The sequence below is a fragment of the Coenobita brevimanus genome, chromosome 89 (assembly GCF_032717465.1).
Source record: "Coenobita brevimanus isolate Jiangsu-jjx chromosome 89, ASM3271746v2, whole genome shotgun sequence".
NCBI classification, from domain to species: Eukaryota; Metazoa; Arthropoda; class Malacostraca; order Decapoda; family Coenobitidae; genus Coenobita; species Coenobita brevimanus.
Window position 1 is genome coordinate 28,544,941 of NC_137042.1, and position 20,516 is coordinate 28,565,456.

At 40.3% G+C, this 20,516-nt stretch overlaps 1 protein-coding gene across 1 annotated transcript; it reads right to left on the bottom strand.

Moving 5' to 3' along the window:
- Positions 1–1,220: 1,220 nt before the first annotated feature.
- On the bottom strand, positions 1,221–20,071 carry LOC145411429 (sodium- and chloride-dependent betaine transporter-like). The gene is made up of 11 exons (XM_080281468.1): positions 19,891–20,071; positions 17,348–17,482; positions 16,673–16,816; positions 14,213–14,420; positions 12,060–12,253; positions 11,585–11,768; positions 8,068–8,305; positions 5,931–6,159; positions 4,846–4,955; positions 3,236–3,529; positions 1,221–1,427 (listed from the first exon to the last, which is right to left on the bottom strand). The coding sequence occupies exons 1-11, from the start codon at positions 20,069–20,071 to the stop codon at positions 1,389–1,391; spliced, it is 1,956 nt and encodes a 651-aa protein (XP_080137594.1). The 3' UTR covers positions 1,221–1,388.
- Positions 20,072–20,516: the final 445 nt, after the last annotated feature.

The window sequence follows — 20,516 nt, forward strand, 5'->3', positions numbered from 1 at the left end:
ATGGTGCCAAACCCATCTCAGTTTACCCCTCCTCATCACAACACAAATACATTCAGGTCCCATCCTTCTACTCAACTCTTCAATCACAATCCTAGTCCCTCAGGTTTCACATTCAAGGATGCACTACATATCCATCTAATCACTGTCATTTCTGTACATCTGAGTCTATGAATGTCCCCTTCCTGTGCTGCCCAGGTCTCACTACAACACAACATTACATTCCTAACAAATGCTGCATACAAGGGTTCCTTAGCATATACAGGTATGTTATATGTTATTACATAACTGGCATGTTATGTATGAATGTAGTGTAGTTTAATGTGGCTGTGGTGCAAGGTGTTTTGATCTTACATATATACAGTGCTCCCTTCTGTAACGCAGTATCGAGTAACATTGATCTGTATTTATGAGGTACACTAGTGTGTGACCAAAAAATATATATTGCAGTCACAAACAGATATACTGCAGTGAGTTGTCGGGCGTCAAAGCTCTCAAACGGTCCACTGAAAGTCAAATGTCGCGCGTGATGATGTCAGGCAAGCGGTGCACTGTGTTTGATCTCATGATGTCACATCCATATGTACCCCCATTGGCCACTAGGGGCATGCCGCATTGTATTCTGGTGGTCTCCCACCTCGTGGCTGCACCTAAGATAGCTACTCCCATGGTACAGAGCATTTGTTACCCAAGCATTATGCCTCGCTGCCGACTGGAGCACAACAACAAGCAACAGCGCTTCACCTACTGCCAGAAAATGGAGATAGTAAGAGAGCTGCAGGGCAGGCAGGAAGTGACAAGTTGACATGGCAGACAAGCACAAGGTTAATGAAAGCACCATCAGGACAATTTGGAAAGACCGAAAAAAGATAAAGGCATATGTCAAGAGCAACCCCATAGTGGTAGGACAAGCTGCAATGAAGATCAGGAATGCAGCACTGAAGACCATGGAGCGACTTCTACTTTGGTACATCCAGGTCAGCGACCTAAACTTTTTTTTATCAATAACCTCCTGTGTATGAATACCTGAGTGAATGTCAGAAGGGTGTTTTTCCAAGGTTTTGGGTGGATTTGGGGTGAAAAGGGCAACTTTGGAAAATGTCCAGTCTAGGCTAGATCTATATAATAGAAACATGGAATGTATACCATGGAAAAGTATACCATGGCATGTGGACAGTCTACGTTATCCGTGTTAATGGAGGGAGCACTGTATATAGTGACAATAATGATGGCTGTGGCAGTGATGGCTGCTGTAGTGACAGGGGATGTACTGCTGTCACAGATGCAGTTTGCCTTGCTGCAGTGAGTAGCTGTAAAAGTGCCAATGCAGTAATGTTTGCAGTAGTGATGGTTGTAGTAATGGTTACAGTGATGCTGATGCAGGCCACAACTCATTTCTCAGGGGGATGAGATTTTTCCTTGGTGGTCATCTGCAGCAACAAGAGGCAGATACAAGTCAGCATTATAAAGCCAAACACAGTCAAACAATGTTGGTCATACTGTGATAGTGTGATGAACATTAATTTTCATTACAATTACTCTGCAAGGCAATGTGAGACAAAGTCTTCCTTAAATATTAAATGCCTGAAATAAAAATGGTTAGAGTTTCTCTCATTTAACCCTTCAGAGGTCAGCATCTTACTTTGATGTTATATTCTGGTTACTATAGCACAATATTGCTTTCTTGCGAGGAAACCCCTTCCCCCAAAAGGGGGAATGTATGGTATATAACTTATACTGTACTATACTGAGTACAATATACCTCTGTCTGACAAAAATTAAATATCAAACACATATGAAATCATATGAGGAATCTAGGACCAGAAAGATGCTGTTGTTGCTGTGTAACTCCAATCAGTCTGGCTGAGCAGATCCATCAACCACAGGCAAGCAATTGCCCTTGCAGGGTCATCTCATTCAGTAAACCATTGTTCCCTTACAGCAGACAGCACCTTGCCACAGCAAGGCATCCCACCATCCACTTAACAGAAGCACTATAGTAGGCTCCACATCATCTTGTTATATGGTTACCACCCAGCAATGTAAATGGTTTTCTGGGTTACAGGAAGCCATTAGGCTGGTCACACAATGTAGGGCTACCTGAAGTGCAAAAAAAGAGTAATGAAAAGTGAGAGAAGGGATGGGAGAGATAGGAAGAGAGGATGGCAGACACCGAAAAGGATGATTGTGGTGAACGACGAGGTATGCAGCAATATACAGTACTGTATTAGGTCAAAGGATGATGGTCACCACCACCTACCACCACCAGAACGATGTAAGTGACATTTTGTATAACTGAGAAACAAGCATCTAAAGTTTAACTTTTGTTACTCAAAAACTAATGATGATAAAGATTTTTTGTAAAGCATTAACCATGGGGACTGTTTGCATATGCACTAAATGTGCCAGTGCACATGCTCAGTTGACTAAAATTTGCATAACCTGTGAAAAGTGACATATATTGGGTTTCTGTGCAGGAAAATTCATGCATATATAACATCAATACTCCGTAACTACTGGGGGTGGGGCATCATTACTCCTTGACTGGTAATACTGTAAGACTACTGAAGTAGGGTTTGTTTAAACTGGATGAGGAATACCTATAAAATGTTTGTATATGACTGTCACCGTGTTTTCTATCTATCTATCTATTGCCAGACACCATAATCATACAATTACATAAAACAACTTCAATGGAAAATAATAATAATAATAATAATAATAATAACAATAATAATAATAATAAAACAGGTGGTACAGATATCACTGGTGGGGACAAGTATGTTTCTGTTACTCTTAAGAAAAAAAAAAAAAAAACTTTGATCATAATGGCAAAGCCAAAATTACCTAAATGTAGGTCACAGAACAGAGAACATCAAGGGGAAGCCAGTGTTATATATAACTTTGTTATATTATGTGGGATGGCACTTATGTCTTTTCAGTCCTAAATTCCTCATATATATATATATATATATATATATATATATATATATATATATATATATATATATATATATATACTGTACAGAAAAAACACCACTAGAGGTTCTATGGCATGATCCAAGTAATCATGCTTATAACCTAAACTTTTTGGCATAACTTAACCCATACTGCAAAATCTGGCATATATCCTAAACTTTAACTTCATCCTACTGACATTAACCTAATCTAGTCTATACTAACAACCATAAACCAAAGTCTGGATTAGTTATCAGAAGTGAAATACTCATCCACTCACCTCAGTGTCCATGAAGGCATCATTGTGATACATGGTGTAGCGGAACCGGGGCTCAGTCTCAGTCCCTTTGGCCTTCAACAATGGCCTCACACTGGCGGGGCAAAACTCAGGTGAGGGTACAAATAGGTTCTTCATGCTGCCCTTGTTCTTAGCAATGGCAATGATGGCACCTATAGGAATGGATATCATGGAGGAGCCACACAGCAGCCAGCCCAGCACCTGAATTTCTGAAGGGAACTCATAGTCACCCCAGTAAGCTGGCATGAAGAGGTGCAGGTAGAAGAATGCAATCATCTGTAAGGACAGGTCAAGTGAGAATTGAAGTCATATGGGCACAGAGCATAATTAGGGAGAATTATCTAGCTTTACGGCGTTAACCATACAAAATGTTTGCAACTTGATCCGCACTAGGAACTGTGTTGTAAAAGTGGAGTTTGAGTAGGGAGTTTCCAGTGAATGTTAGCATGCACCTGGGGCCAATTTTAAGCCTCTTACTGATTATCTTGGTGCTTGAGGTTCTCTCACATGACATGTGTAATGGACTCTCATGGGAGGGATTGTGCACTAATGACTAGGTGATGATCATGGAGAATGCAAGGGAGGCAGAGGAAAGAATTGGGAAGTGGAAAGATGGAATGGGGTACAGTATAAGGCTTTGAGAGTAAATGAAGATAAAACAAAAGTGATGATGTCTAGGGCTGGTGACAACACTATCAAAGCTGAGGGAGTGTGGCCATGTGCTGTTTGTGATAAGGGTATGGGAGGTAATTCCATCTTGTGCATAAATGTTGTGGTGGTATTAAAGGCAGACTACAAAATAATGTTGATTTTGTGTATGTGATATGTAGGGGGAAACTGAAAGGTGGAAAAGCACTGACCTTGCTAGTCTCTTGAGTGAATGGACAAGTTTTATCTGGGGGATATGTAATGTGCTTGAGAAGGAGCTGAAGCTAGTTTTGTAGCTGGGGTAAGGAGAGGTTGGAAGAAGTTCAGAGAGATATTGCCTTTCCTGATGGTGAAAGGGCTCTCCCTCCGTGCTAAGGGGTCCTTGTATGCAGAATGTGTTTGGAGTGTAATATTGTATGGTAGTGAGACCTGGGCAGTAAAGAAAGAGGATTTTCATCAGGTCAAACATACAGAGATGATAATGATTAGATGGGAGTGTAGTGCATCCTTGAATGACAAGCATGGGGGGGATTAGGATTGTGAATGAAGAGTTGAGCGGTAGGATGGGATTCGAATGTATTTGTGCTGTGACAGAGGTAGACTGAGATGGTCTGGGCATGTGAAAAGGACAGAGGACGACAATGAGTGCACAGGGTGAGAAGTGTGAACACTAAGGGTTGGGTTATGAGAGGCAGACCAAAAAAGACCCGAGACAAGGTCATAATAGTGTGACCTCGGGGATAAGGAACTGAAATGGGAGGCTGCTAGAGATCATGGAAAGCTGCAATTAGGTGACCAAGGTTGATTCATACAAGCATTTTAGAGCCTTTATAAATGAAACAAAATGAACTAAAGCTACAAACATATAAAATCAAACAGATTCACACACACACACACACACACAAAAAGAGTGATTCGCTACACACAAAGTACAAAAGACTTACAATTAAAGTTGCTGGAGTAAGGAAGAGCCAAGTAACAGCCCAGTACCAGGTGACCACTCGTGGCTGATCAATCCCCATCTCTCTCATGGCCAACATCATGTTTCGGTATCCTGTTAGTGAAGAACAAGATTAAACAATGTGAGGGAAATGGGGAGATGACATACACAAGATTCACACACTGTACAGTATTTAACCCCTGCTGGGCTGATTCTTTGTAAGGTAGTTTACCTCCACCGAATCGCTGTTTCATAACCAATGTAAATTGTACATCATACGAGGCTCGCAGTTTTGCCCATACAGACCTTCATTGTGCCTCACATAAGGTCTGCAGCTCAGCACAGGTATGGCAGTGAGTGGTGCTGAAGGCCAATGGATTGATTCAAATTCATCCTGATTGTACAACAAGTGTGCTGCACTGTGTGTGTGTGTGTGTGTGTGTGTGTGTGTGTGTGTGTGTGTATTTACCTAGTTGTATTTACATAGTTGTGATATAAAGAAAATGAGCTACGCTCGTGGGGTCCCGTCTATTTTTATCGGCAAGTCAAATTTTGCTTTAAACTTGTTTAAGTTTTTAAACTGGACAATCTCTTTGTCCAGGCTGTTCCACAGGTCTATGCATCTATATGGAAAGCTATATTTCTTGACCTCCTTCAAGCAACCTGGCTTTTTCAGTTTCATTCCAAGTCCTCTTGTTGCTCTTCCATCCCATACAAACAGATTTTTTTATCAATATTACCAACTCTCATTAAAGAGGTGTATGTCAGACAACAAATGTATGCAACAGTAGTCCAATTAATATACTAAAAAGAAATTAAAGTTTCCCAGTGACATACTAAAGACAATCTAGAGCTCAAATGAATACTTACTGACTTGCAATGAATGTAGTAAAATTTATAATCTTATATCTTCTACACTGTATATGGGTGTAGTTAGTGGAAGAGAGGATAGTATGATTCTTGTCTTAATGACTGAAGTCAAAAGGTAGTGAACTCAGTGGTGAGTGCAGTGAGTCAGCACTAATGACACAAGAAGACCTAGAGTAACAAACTGAAAATCTCATGATTTAAGCTCTTACAGTGACTCACCAAACACAGACTGGACACCGATGAGCTGCATAAGGCCCAGTACAATAATGGAGAAACCAGCTGAGAAGAAGAAGAAGAGCTCGAACATATAGATGCCACCCTCCAGACACATGGTAAGGCCCATGACAAAGAGCAACAAGCATGTAAACGTAACCACCTGGGCCTTGTACACTTGCAGGGACTCAAACTGATCCACCAGGGCAGTTAACACCGTTTCCACCATTGTAAACTGAAGAGAAGAAGGTACTGGTAAAGGGTGAGACGGCAAGATGATGTATTAATGTAAGGGGAGGTGGCAGGGAAGGTAAGAAATGTGGTGCTATATTGTGAATGGTTTAATTAAATGCCTAAATTCTGACACACCAGTACTATGATCTCATTCCCACAATTAACTCCATCCTAGCTACAAAAGTAGTTAGCCTGAAACCACACATACACATACCACATTTTCATTATTATCATGAAAACTCAATTTAAATGGGATGGGATGGATCCAGAAATAGTAACAGGAAAGCTCAAAAGTAGAGAAATATCACCAATGGTCCACATGAATAGGGCCATACTTTTCTTAACTTATCATTCAATATTTCAGATGTGTAAGCTCCACCTTAAAAACATACATCTTTCATACAATGTATTTCATCTAATTATTATTCTTGCAACACTTATCAGGTAGAAACCTTCCAGTTAACGGTCAAGCTGAAAGGGTGTGCAGCCCCTGTTACATGCATCTCCATTCTGACTTCATCCACCTACTTCCATCCTTTAAAATGTTTTGCTTCCTAAGCTTTTATACCTCATTTTCTCACACATTCACTTACCATGGCAAACCAGCTTCATTTTGATATTCTGAATCTTCCCTCACCCTCAACCTCACACACATAAATCGTTTTCCCTTTCTACTCCCCTGGACACATTCATTCCATCATCATCATCATCATCATCTAATCCTGTGTTGCTCCATGAAGAGCGTACGAGCCCGGAGCGAGGCAAGTTGGTACTGGCATTTAAGATGAGGGTGACCAGCCTCACTCATCCCTGAGTGGCATAATGTTTTTGCTATTACCATCCAAGCCAGTGGTTCCCACAGTAGGGGTATATTACCCCACTGAGGTGAAAAGCTCTTTTCAGACGGGGTAAAGAGATACTTTATAAAAGATATGGGAGCATTCCAAGATCAAATAAATCAACCAACCTACTCACATGGGATTTTAAGTTATAATAATGATCATGATCTAACTTGCCTTACTGTGAATACAACTTATATAGTGTTTTCACTTAATATTCTTTGCAAAAGAAAAACTAAAAAATTTCATCCATCATATTTTCTCAAAGTTAAACACACAGTGCACTGGGTGAGGTGATGTGTGGGGTTAGGAGAGGAGATAAAAGAGTATGAAAGGAGCAGCATTGTCGAGCAAGCACACAAAATAAGCTACTGAAAACAAGAAAGTACTGGTACGTACAGTACAGTGGTGCCTGACTGGGAAAGAGGAAATGGATATATTGAGAAAGGTATGTGTGACACATGTTTGAAAGAGTAGGTGAAAAGAATAATGAGAGAGAAAAAACAGTGGATGAGGAGTTTGGATGAAGTCTGAATGTTAAGCAGAGAGAATGTTAGCAACGGTTCTGAAATGTCAAGAAAGTAAATGAGGGTGATAGAAGAGGTAGCAATGGGATGAAGGATATAAATGGCAGACAGCAAGTGACAAAAGAGAAACAGTACAGGTGGAGAACATTTCATCCATCCATCATCCAGTCCTACGTTGCCCCATGAGAAGCGTAGGAACCCAGGGCTAGGCAAGTTGGTCCTGACATTTAAGATGAGAGTGACCAGCCTCACTCATCCCTGAGTGGCATTACGTGAACAATAAACCCCAATCACCCCTTGGATATAAAGCTTCACTGGTTCAAACCGACTGAAGAGCCAAATTACCCACTAAACCACTGCATGCCATAATTTGGTTATATGGTTACCACCCAGTATAGTAAATGGTTTCCTGGTGTACAGGAAATTATTTTTTTCAACAATCAACTTAATCCCCTACTTACAACTACTTCAGCCTTGTACTGCATTGGACTCTCTATCTAAAATTAACCTGATTTCTTACTTGCAATTAACCTGACCCTTTACCTGTGACCCAAGTCCTATGGTCAAAAGCATGATGAAGAAGAGGATAGACCAGATCTGTGGAAAAGGCATGAGGCTGATGGCAGCAGGAAAGACAATAAAGACCAGCCCAGAGCCCGATGTGGCCACCTCTTCGACCACCATCCCAAGTTCCTTAGCCATAAAACCCAGGATACTGAAGATGACCAGGCCAATGAAGACTGACGTCAAGCAGTTGAAGATGGCAATTGCAAAGGTGTCCCTGTAGAAGTAAATACAAATATTAAAGAGGTGATAGGTACTCCTGGTACCAGCAGTCTATTAAAAATAAAAAGACAATCAGTCTGAAATGACACTGAAACAATATATATATATTGTGGTAGGTGGGGGCGCTCACCATCCACTCACTCAATGTAGTGCTGCTCTCGGGTGTCTGCCCTGTCCTGTCCTCCATCCTTCTTTCCTTCCATCTTCTTCTATTGTTCTTTCCTTCATTCTTTCCTTGTCCTTCTGCCTACGGGTGACTTTACACTCCCTCTTCTGTCTTTCATTCCTTCATTCTTTCCTCTTCCTTCTGCCTGTGGGTGACTCTACACTGAGTGACAAGCCAAATGGTTTCCTTTGCACCAGGAAACCATTTACTACACTGGGTGGTAACCACATAACCAAATTTTGGCGCCTGGTGGTTTAGTGGGTATTTATTGTGCTCCAATCGGATTGAGCCGGTGAAGGTTTATATCCAAGGGATGGTTGGGGTTTATTGCTCACGTAATGCCACTCAGGGATGAGTGAGGTTGGTCACTCTCATCTTAAATGTCAGGACCAACTGCATAGCCCCGGGCTCCTACGCTCCTCATGGGGCAACATAAGATTGGATGATGATGATGATGATGATATATATATATATATATACTGTATATATATATATATAAAACAAAAGTGATGATATCTAGGGTTGGTGGCGGTACTGTCAAAGACGAGGGAGAGTGGCCATGTGCAGTTTGCCACAATGGCGTGGGAAGTAATTCCATCTTGTGCGGTGTTTGTGATAAATGGGTGCACAAGAGATGTAGTGGTATCAGAGGTAGACTGCGAGATAATGCTGATTTTATGTGTACGGTGTGTCAGAGAGAGCAGGTGGAGATTGTCATGCGTGAAAGGATTGAACTTGTTGGTGAATCTCTTGAGTGTGTGGAAGAGTTTTATTATTTGGGAGACATGTTGTGTGCTGGAGATGGGGCTTGAGCTAGCTCTGTGGATAGGGTGAGAAGTGGTTGGAAGAAGTGCAGGGAGCCCTTGCCTCTCCTGACATTGAGAGGACTCTCCCTAGGTGCTAAGGGGTCTTTGTATGCAGCATGTGTTAGGAGTGTAATGCTGTATGGTAGTGAGACCTGGGGAGTAAAGGAGGAGGAGATTCGCCGGCTCAGACGTACAGAAATGACAATGATTAGGTGGATGTGTTGTGTGTCCCTGCGTGCAAGATCTGGGGGGGGCTGGGTTTACGATGGAAGAGTTGAGAGGTAGGATGAGACTGGAGTGTATTGGTGCTGTGATGTGGAGAGGTAGATTGAGATGGTTTGGACATGTGGAGAGGATGGGGGATGATATCTGGGTGAGGAAGGTGAGAAGTGTTAATATTGGGGGTGGGGTTATGAGTGGTAGACTGAGAAAGACATGGGACGAGGTCATTAAATGTGACCTCAGGGTTAAGGGACTGAAAAGGGAGGCTGCTGTGGATCATGCAGCATGGACAGCCACCATTAGGTGACCAAGGCCGACGCATACAAGTATGTTGGAGCCTTTAAAAACAAAACAAAATGAAACGATATACTGTATATATATATATATATATATATATATATATATATATATCTCTATATATCTATATTTTGGGGAGGGGAGGATGCAAATTAACAAATAGGCATTAACATTCTGTAGGCATTTTATTATGCCCAGCTTGCATATCTCTTTGTGGATGGGCAGCTTTTAATACTGTATATATAACCAAGCTATTTTTAATGGGGCTTAAAGGCTTACTGATCCATTGTGCAGTGGGAAATCACTTTTAACAATGAGAAAGCAAATAACTCACTAACATTCTTGACATATTCATCTAATTCATTACCTTTCATCTTCATCTCACGATATTATCATACCGTTCCTTCATGAACATCTTTACATTCTCTGTTCTTTTAAAATTTTACTACACACATAAACCTAAACAACATCAGGTGAGCCTGCCTGGGTTTAATGGGCCCTTGGCAAGCACAGAACCCAGAACTGAGGCTTCTGTGATCATTTTAAATAGCTATTTAGACAGTACAAGATTCTCAGTCCACACCATCCCCTCCATTTTAGTTGCCTCTAACACCCCTCCATTTCAGTAGCCCCTGTGACACACAAGGAATGCCTGAGCAATATGTTTTCTCCTTCAAATGCGGAGTTATCACTGCACACAGGAATAGATGCCAAATCTTTGTGAATCTTAGCTGTTGTTGTTGTGTAACCCTAGTCTGTCTGGCCAAGCAGATCCATCAATTGCAAGTAGTAATCACCCCTATAGAGCAATCTGATGCAGTGAACTAATGATTTCTTGTGTGAGGTGCAGGGAGGAGTGTGGGGGTTTGGTTCTCGGACGGATGTTGCACTTGTGCCTCTCTATCCAGTTAACAAAAACATCACAGAAGAGTCCACATCACCCAGTTATTTGTATATGTGATTACCACCTTGCATTATAAATGGTTTCCTGGGTTACAGGAAACCATCAGGCTTGTCACTCAGTGTAGAGCCATCTGAAATGGAAAGAAGAGTAATACAAAGTGACACAAACGATAAGCAAAATAGGATGAGTAGAGTTCAGACAGAAGAGAATGATAAAGGTGAAGGAAGAAGTATGACGCACTACATCATGCAAGTGGATGATGGTTGCCACCACCTACCACCCGAGTGAAGATTAGTATGCAGTATGTGAGATGCTCAGCTCTTACTTTGATTCTATGTAGTTGTGGCTGTGTTCGTAAACATTTTGTGGCTTGTTAAAAAATTTAAGTCATATATTACTAACATAAGGATACCAAAATAACATTTTTGGTACCTGATACAATATAAAAGTTTTTATGAATATTAAGATGCAAATTTTGATGGTCACTCCCAATTCCATCCAAATTTTGGCAATATTCTAGAGATCTGAACATCATATGTGGCAGCTTATGGAAATCTGTGTGGATAATGACATTCTAGCACCTTCTGATTTAGGAACTCACATGGTAAATAGCTTTCTAGTAGTAGTCAGATTACAAAACTGGTGGTTCCATAGTGGGTGTCTCATCATATGTATCCTCACATCATCTGCTAGGCTGAGGCTAAACTCTAACATATAAAAATTCATCATCATCCTGACCTTTTTTTCTGCCTAGAGATGGGGCAAGGCAGCTAATCATAATACTTTTTCCACTATAAGATACATCTGTCTTACTGGCAGATGATTATGACAACTAGTACATTACTGTTTTTAATTCCCAATCCTAATCTGAAGCAGCACCTGACACAATTGTTTGAGAACTTGTTGTAGGAAGACAATGTAATGTGGCAGCCAAAGCAGATACCAAGAGAGTAGAAGATCTGTATGGCAGCGTCACTCCACACCTCTACCTCAGTCAGGCGGGTTATGTTGGGCTTCAGCAGGTAAAACTCCAGTCCCTGATATGCTCCGTCCAGTGTGATGCCTGCCATGCCATAGAACACAAAAACTTCAAACTAATAATCCAAGGATAAGGACATGAAAAAATCCATAAACAGTAAATCAATACATAAAATATTTGCAAATACAATAAATAACATTCACTTATTTACCACAGTACCAAAGTTTTACTGACATGGGTATCAGCATGTGCTGCTACCTTGGCCTTAAATTCAGTTTTTGTCCAGTTACTTTGTAAACAGGCAACTATACAAGAAGCAGTATTAAAAATGACAGAAAACTGTAAGAGACTAATCAGAAATGTTCTTGCACTGACCCCTGGCAAATAGGATGACAAGGATTAAATATGGGAAAAGTGCAGTGAAGTAGACAATCTTGCCAGTCATCTTGATGCCTTTGACCAGACAGGCACCCACAATGATCCAAGCAAACAAAAGGAAGCCCACCAGTTCCCATTGCATCTCGCCCATGTCATCCCATGTCCTGCCTGTCACTCTCAGCATCCGGTTCCTGAAACATCATTATGTTACAGTGTGTACAATTTACCATTATTTATTTCAGGAGATAAACAAAGTGGTTTTATGAGTAACTGGGTATGTATGGATCAAATATTTGCAAGAAAAATATGCAGAAAGCAAGTGAGAAGGAGTTTAAGGCATTTATGGAATTCATGAATCACAGCTCATGAATGGAAAGTATATAACAAGAAACAAGGGCCCCAACCAGCCCATAAACTGTATGGTATTTTCAGCCATTGTGCAGACTCATTTGCATGGAACAAGGCATCAGTCTCTCTCACACTGGCCCAGAATCCCTCTCCCTTCCCCCAAACTTGTTCCCTCCCATTCAAATGTGGCCCTTATGATACCTGTGGCATAAGTGTTAACTTTTGTTGCTTCAACTTTGCTAATGGCAGCACTTTTGTTCAACTTTGTTCTCCCTCTTTTAGGTCTGGCATTTCTCCTACTCTCTCTTTTCTTCTTTCCTCTTCCTGCTACTTCTCATCTTCTTTCCCACTTCTTATCTCTTTTGCTCTGCTTTTCTTACCCTCTCCTGTTACTTGTAAAGGAAAGATGAACAGAAAGTGAATAAATATGCAACATATCAATGCAGGTCCCTCCTTTACCAGTTTAACCTGTCTATTTACACAGCCTAATGACTCTTCTTCTGTTATGACATAAAGACTGTTTTCCTGCAATGATAAAGATTATTTTGTTCTCCTTACTGCCACCCTCCCTTCTCTCCCTCACCCATCTCCTTCCTCCTTTTAATAATTTTTTCCTTCACTTCTCACTATTCTTTCCTCCTCTCCACTTAATTATAGGTTGCTAGAACAGGCTTAGAGGAAGCTGAGACCAAATTCCTTATTTTCTCATAAGCTCTGCTGTTTCTATAATGCAAATTTTTCATAACAAGGTGCCTGATGGGGCTAACTGACTGAACTCAGCTCACAAAGTCTAAGATGATTTCTCTTGTCACCATTGTAATGCCTCTGTGATACTGTAAAGCAACGTTGGGTCTGGTTAGTACTTGGATGGGTGACCGCCTGGGAACACCAGATGCTGTTGGCATAACGTTCTCCCTACGTGTCAAGTGGGGTTGGTGGAGGATTAGTGCCCCTCCCTGTAAAACAATTAACTCTAAGCCGTTGGCCACCCCGTTTGGGATACATGGCGTCTGGCAATGAATGAATGAAAATGATACTGTAAAGTGACTTGAAGCCTCCTCCTGAAGGGTACCTCAAAATTCATTAGCTATGAAAAAAAAAAAAAAAAAAAAAACTTTACTAGAACCTGTTCTTTCACTTGTAATGAGTAAGTTTTGGTGGCAGCCAGTATTCTGGCCCAACCCATATCACATCAAGTGAGGTCATGTAAAGATTTAGTGGTGCTAATATTTCCACACACATTCTGAAGCTCATACAGCATGCACTAGCTATGTAACATGAACAATTTTTTTGAACAGGAGACAAACCACTGACAGCTTCTGAGGAAGGTTATCATTCTTTGCAAGGGATTATAATTGGAGAAAGGCAGTAAAATATCCACTCCCCAACTACCAGTCAGAGATAATTCTTCCATGCCATCACCTCTATTGCCTGCATGGTGTCATAAGTGCTGTAAGGCGCTTCCTGAAGGTAACTCAAACCTCACATGTTATATATACATGAAAAATAACTTTCTGGCTTTAAAAAAAAAAAAAAAAAAAAAAAAAAAAAAAAAAAGCTTATTTTTGCACTCTTTTTTCTAAAGGGACAGTTTTTGTTGAGCATATGCCTTAGGTTCCTATCCTCCTACATACACAAAATAACCATCATCCTATGGCATTACATCCCCATCATTACCCTACTAATTCACATCATTGTAATCATTACACACAAGTTCACACCACCATCACCAACCCATCACACCATTACCAATTTCATGCATTTGCACCATTTTAATTTTCCTCATTACCACCCCATCTCACCTGAAGAATTCCTCACTGGCCATCACTCTCAAAACTGTGCCCTCAACAGGCTTGATCTGGGTGGGGCTATCAGGATTGTAGCAGTGAGTGTGATTGAGAGCACTGAGGTGGCCCAGCTGACAGTACTCAGAAGCATTGAGACAGGAGTGGTCATAGTAGTAGAGTGACCGGTTTCTGCACATTGCCCCACCCTCCTCCATGTAACAGGCTGGAAGGAAAGGTTACAGAAAGTGAGGATATGAGACAGGTATAGTCACAGCAGTACAGAATGTGAGGATGAGAAAAGTATGGTCATAGCAGTAAGAATGAGGATATCAGATAGGTATAGACACAGTAGTACAGAATGTATAGTAGTACAGACACAAAGAATATGAAATAGGCATGGTCACAGCAGTGCACATAGTGAGGATATGAGTCAGGTATGGTCAAAACAGTAAAGAGAATGAGGATATAAGACAGATATGGTCACAGCAGTACACAGAGTGAAGATATGAGACATGAATGGTCATAATAGTAGCCTACACAGTGTGAAGATATGAGACAAGTATGATTATGATAATAGAAACCGTCAAGTTATGAGACAGGTATGGTTATAGTAACAGAGTGACTGGTTCCTCCACACTGCCCCACCCTCTTCCACGTGGAAGACTGGGAAGGAGGGTTACAGAGTGATAATAGCAGGGAGGGACAATGGTGAAGAGAAGGATAGTGAGGATAGTAAAGACTGAAAGAAAAATTATGGACATTATAAAGATGGAGGAAAAAAGAATGGTAAGGGAAGTCAGCATAGCAATACACTGTGAACAGTGAAAAAAAGAAGACAAAGGGGATCTGAATGGTAAAGAATGAGCACGTCAATGAAAATAACTAAGAAGAAAATGAGAATGTAGGTGGGGGCGCTCACCATCCACTCACTCAATGTAGTGCTGCTCTCGGGTGTCTGCCCTGTCCTGTCCTCCATTCCTCTTTCCTTCCATCTTCTTCTATCTTTCTTTCCTTCATTCTTTCCTTGTACTTCTGCCTACAGGTGACTTTACATTCAGTCTTCTGTCTTTCATTCCTTCATTCTTTCCTCTTCCTTCTGCCTATGGATGACTCTAAACTGAGTGACAAGCCAAATGGTTTCCTGTACACCAGGAAACTATTTACTACGCTGGGTGGTAACCATATAACCAAATTTTGGCGCCTGGTGGTTTAATGGGTAATTATTGTGCTCCAATTTAACTGAGCTGGTGAAGGTTTATATCCAAGGGATGGTTTATATCCAAGGAATGGTTGAGGTTTATTGCTCACCTAATGCCATTCAGGGATGAGTGAGGCTGGTCACTCTCATCTTACATGTCAGGACCAACTTGCCTAGCCTCGGGCTCCTATGCTCGTAATAGGGCATCACAGGATTAGATGATGAATGATAAAAGATCCCATGGCGGAAGTGGGTATGGGGCTGTCTGTGAGACTTCCTTTCTGAAGATCCCTCAGTACACTTTTCCATATACTGTACAGTATTTCTGTGAATGGTCAGTTGTAAATTACACCTATAAACTTGAACTTTAGTTATCCTGTGTTTCCCACTGTCTCACCTACATGGTATTTTAATAACAATGAATAATATACCAGGAAAATACCATAAATACTGTACTGGGAATACTGTGAGGCAGTATTGGGTAGTTGTGGTATCATGAAGGAGATATGACTACATATGAGACTGCATGGTGCATTAAGGAAAAATTTGCTACAAATATAAGGCTGGACCAGGAATATCATGTCTCTTTCACTGACTGCTCAAGCCAGAATAAAATACAAGACATCATCATATTCAAAGGGTTAAAGGAAACAGTCTGTCTCTTTCACTGGCTGCTCAAGCCAGAATAAAATACAAGACATCATCATATTCAAAGGGTTAAAGGAAACAGTCTCCAGCACTTTACTGCAAGAGGTCTCTCATACACAAATACTGTACAAATATCTACCGGTACCTTCTCAAAAATACAACAAAGACATTATCATTTTGAAAGAGTTAAGCTTATTACATTCCTATCACCAACAACTTGACTAAGTGGGTATAAGAAATGTGTTGGGACAAATGGCATTTGGTCCATACTCAGTTAGCTGTTACAACACACAGACGTCAGGCATACTGTATTGTAGTTGCATTTTATTTTTCCCATTATGGATTTCCATTGGCTAATGTAATTATGGCTGCAAAATATAGCTGACTAATATACCTGGATTTAACAAATTTAAAAATGCAGCAAACTAAATGAACACACCCAAATGCCATCATCACCACTCTAATCCCATTCTTACTACTGTATAAACAAGAAAAAACAATAAAAGAAACCTGGACACAGAATATCAAAGAAATACCTATACAACTGGAACTTTGAACTTTTAAAGACATAAGCTCAAGGTCTAGGGTTAACAAAGTGAATCCTGTGCCACCATTAAACATTCTCTGACCTGGGGTATTGAAGTCATTGTTGCAATTGCTCCAAGGCAACACAGCATTGAAGGTAGCGAAGATGTAGAAGAATATCCAGGCCATTATGATGTTGAAGTAGATTGCAGTAAGGAAGGATATAATCACCATGCCCACTCCAAGACCTGCATCAGTCAACACTACATTTAACCCCATGCTAGCACACCATCCTTTAACTTCAAATACCTGTTGTTTACATTCCTACATTTTACTGGTTAATTAATATTCTTGGAGTATGCAGCCTAAAAAAATATATATATCATAATCTTTCCTGGAAATAATAACATCATCATCATTATCATCCTAGCCTTGTTGTTGCCATTTTAACCCTAGGTTCATCTGGACATGAACTCAATGGACTGCATGCCGAAGATACCTTCTGCAGTCACCCATCCTCCTTTTGGGAGATTTGGAGGGAGATGAGGGGCAACTGTACAACCAGGCAGCTTCCTGCCCAGGTATAACAGTGTCACCACTGGAAAGTACCACGTATCAAAACTATGTTACTCCTACTTTCCACTAATAAATTGAAAGAATAGTATCTAAAAACAAGAGCAGCTGATTAACTGGGAAAAAACCATGGTACAATAAATATAATAAACAATACAAGCTAATATAAAATAAATACTGTATATGTTGTACTGTACTTCCCCCACCTAAGAGTATGGGTGCAAGCTTGGGGAAGAGTGTGGCTGGACCGAGACTTATATACTGTCCAAGGGTCACTTCCAGGCAGAAAATGGGTATGCCAGCAACCAACAGAATGATCATGTATGGAATCAGGAATGCGGCTGAGAGGCAAAAGGAGAATGTTGGTCAGTACAAAAAATTATTCCGACAAAAAAATAATCATAATATAATTTTCATATATCCATCCATCCATCATCCAATCCTACATCGTCCCACGGAACGCGTAGGAACCTGAGGCTAGGCAAGTTGGTCCTGACATTTAGGATGAGTATAACAAAAAATAATTATGATGACTGTGAATAACCATTCAGCTGTTTCACTACTACTGATTCTGAAGTGAATCATCAAAAAAACAGACAAATGACATGTCAAAGAACTTTTATTCTTCAGAGAACCTTACATCCAGGGGCTTTGAAAACAGTGTTGAGAACAATCTTTTGGGTATAACCTACAACAGCATATAAATAATGGTAGCTAATTCAGAATGGACCAGAAGCTGTCCAACCAACAGGAATCAGACAATCCATAATTAACTATAAGAGAAACTGAACGATTTGTATCTTGAAATGTTTATCTTTTCTCCTCAGGTTTCTCACTTCCATCTGGAGGGTGGGTGCCAGTATGGATAGTGAAGGTGTGGAGGGAAGGATGGTAGTTTAATCCTTTAAATCATAGGGCTTCTTTTTTTTTAGTTTTGCTGTCACCCAATGGTTTTATACAGCTTTGGAGACCCCTTTGTAGTGGCAGGGGACAAGATGGCTGTATCAATCCCTTCCAGTTAAAAAAAAACTACCCTAATCTCCATGAAACATATGGAGATAGCAATATCAAAATATCACATCCTTGATTTGAAAAGGTTAATAATGCTGATTTCCCCAGTTAATCCTGTGATAAAATGCCATGCTTTCAGTTGCCACTCACACCTTACCATCCTTTTCTTCTACAAATCTCTTATCACTTCCCCTCTCCCCATCCCTAACCCTCTAATCACACATTTCCCATATTTCAAGTCCTTTTCTCTCCTCGTATTGCCCTCCGTTATATTATATTCCTCTGCCTTGATCAATTCTTGTAATTGTATTTGTGTAAATGAGCGTCGAGTGCTAGTGAATTCATAGGAAGAACTGGCACTTTCGAGAAATGACAGGATTATTTGTTATTATTATTATTATTATTATTGTTATTATTATTATTGTCATTAATATTATTATTATTATTTTTTTATATCAGAGAGGCAATGATCCAGATAATACATTCATTATATGGAAATTTTTCCCAGTACTGCAAATAATTCAGTTTGAATATTACAGTATATGGGTATTCTGTACTTCCAATGTTCCACAAACCTAATTTTCAAATATCCTTTGTTGCAGTTACAGTATTTACATGACAAATTTGGAAGTACAGTACTAAGTACTCTAGTATCTTCTATCTATCTATAGCCAGATGCCATAATTCTGTAAGGGGTGGCTGTCTGCTTTTGAGTTAGTTGTTTTACGGGAAGAGGCACTAGCCCTCCGCCAACCCACTTGCTAACATGTAAGGAACATGTGTGGGTTGGTTATTTGGTTACTACCCAGCACTGTAAATGGTTTCCTGGCTTAAAGGAAACCATTAGGTTTGTCACTCAATGTAAAGCCACTTGAAAAGAAAAGAGGACTTATAAAAAAAAATATGGGTAAGATGGGAAAAATAGGAAGAGTGGTGGGCAGACACAGAAAAAGAGTGATAAAGGTGAAGTAGGCTGCACAACATCAAGTGAGTGGATGATGGTTGTCATCACCTACCACCAACTTACAGTATATTATTACTGTATTGTTATTCATCATCCCTAGCCTGTCTGGCCATGCAGACTCAGCAATCACTCCTATTCGGAAGTCCTGTGCAATGAACTGATGTTACCTTGTGGCTGACAGCATTCTGTGATGAAAGGAAAGTTGTGGAGGCTTGGTTTCTGGATGAATGGCACATTTCCAACATTCCACCCACTTAGCAGGGGTGCCATAGCAGGCTTCATCCCACCCAGTTATCTTATCATATGGTTACCACCCAGTGTTGTAAGTTTTCCTGGGTTACAGGAAACCATTAGGCTTGTCACTCAGTGCAAAGCCGCCTGAAGTGGAAGGAAGTGTAATAAAAAGTGACAGAAGGAATGGAAGAAATAAAGGGATAGAATGAAAAAGTGAAGGAAGATGTGGGCAGCACTACATCAGGTGGGTGAATGGTGGTTGCCACCATTTACCAACTATTTCAAAGCACTGTGCTGGAATACAGCACTGTGGTGAGGTTTACAGTCCTGTGTATTCCTCTCATCCATTACACTGTTCTTAAGAACATCACTGATTAGATGAGACTACTGTATAAATCCAGGCTATACATCACTCCATGTCATAATAACATCATGAATACAGATTCTTTGACTTGCAGAGGCTGAAGGATTCATATACTGTATCATAAGGAATTTTGTACTGTACCATGTCTTCATACCATCAACAGAATTAAGACTTACCGCCACCATTCTTGTAACAAAGATAGGGGAAGCGCCATACATTGCCAAAGTTGACTGCATATCCAAGACAGTAGAAAAAAAACTGTGATGGTCTGGTCCAAGTCTCGCGAACATTCTCTCCCTCACCCTTAGTTTTACTCCCCGAGATCTGCTGTTCCCGCTCCTGTGTCTCCTCATACATCCTGAACTCTGGACTGTCTGTGTTCAGCCAGGAAAGTACATAAAAATTAGCTTTAAGTAATAAATAAATAAATAAATAAATTCACATATGAGATTAATTGATGCTATACAGTAGTAATCCTGCAATAATAATAATAATAATAATAATAATAATAATAATAATAATAATGATAATAATAATAATAATAATAATAACAATGATAATAATACTAGCACTGGTAGTAATAACCCATCCATCCATCCATCATCCAATCCTATGTTACCACAAGAGAAGCATAAGAGCCCGGGGCTAGGCAAGCTGGTCCAGACATTTAAGATGAGAGTGACCAGCCTCATTCATTCCTGAGTGGCATTACATGAGCAATAAACCCCAACCACCCTTTGGATATAAACCTGCACAGGCTCAATCTGATTGGAGAGCCTTAATTATCCACTAAACCACCAGG

Coding starts and splice junctions, on each gene's coding strand:
- LOC145411429 (XM_080281468.1), bottom strand. CDS start 20,071: ATGTATGAGGAGACACAGGAGCGGGAACAGCAGATCTCGGGGAGTAAA. Junction 16,817..17,347: donor GCTTGCACCCATACTCTTAG/GTGGGGGAAGTA, acceptor TGACTGATGCAG/GTCTTGGAGTGGGCATGGTG. Junction 8,306..11,584: donor TTCTCAAACAATTGTGTCAG/GTGCTGCTTCAG, acceptor TTACTTCTACAG/GGACACCTTTGCAATTGCCA.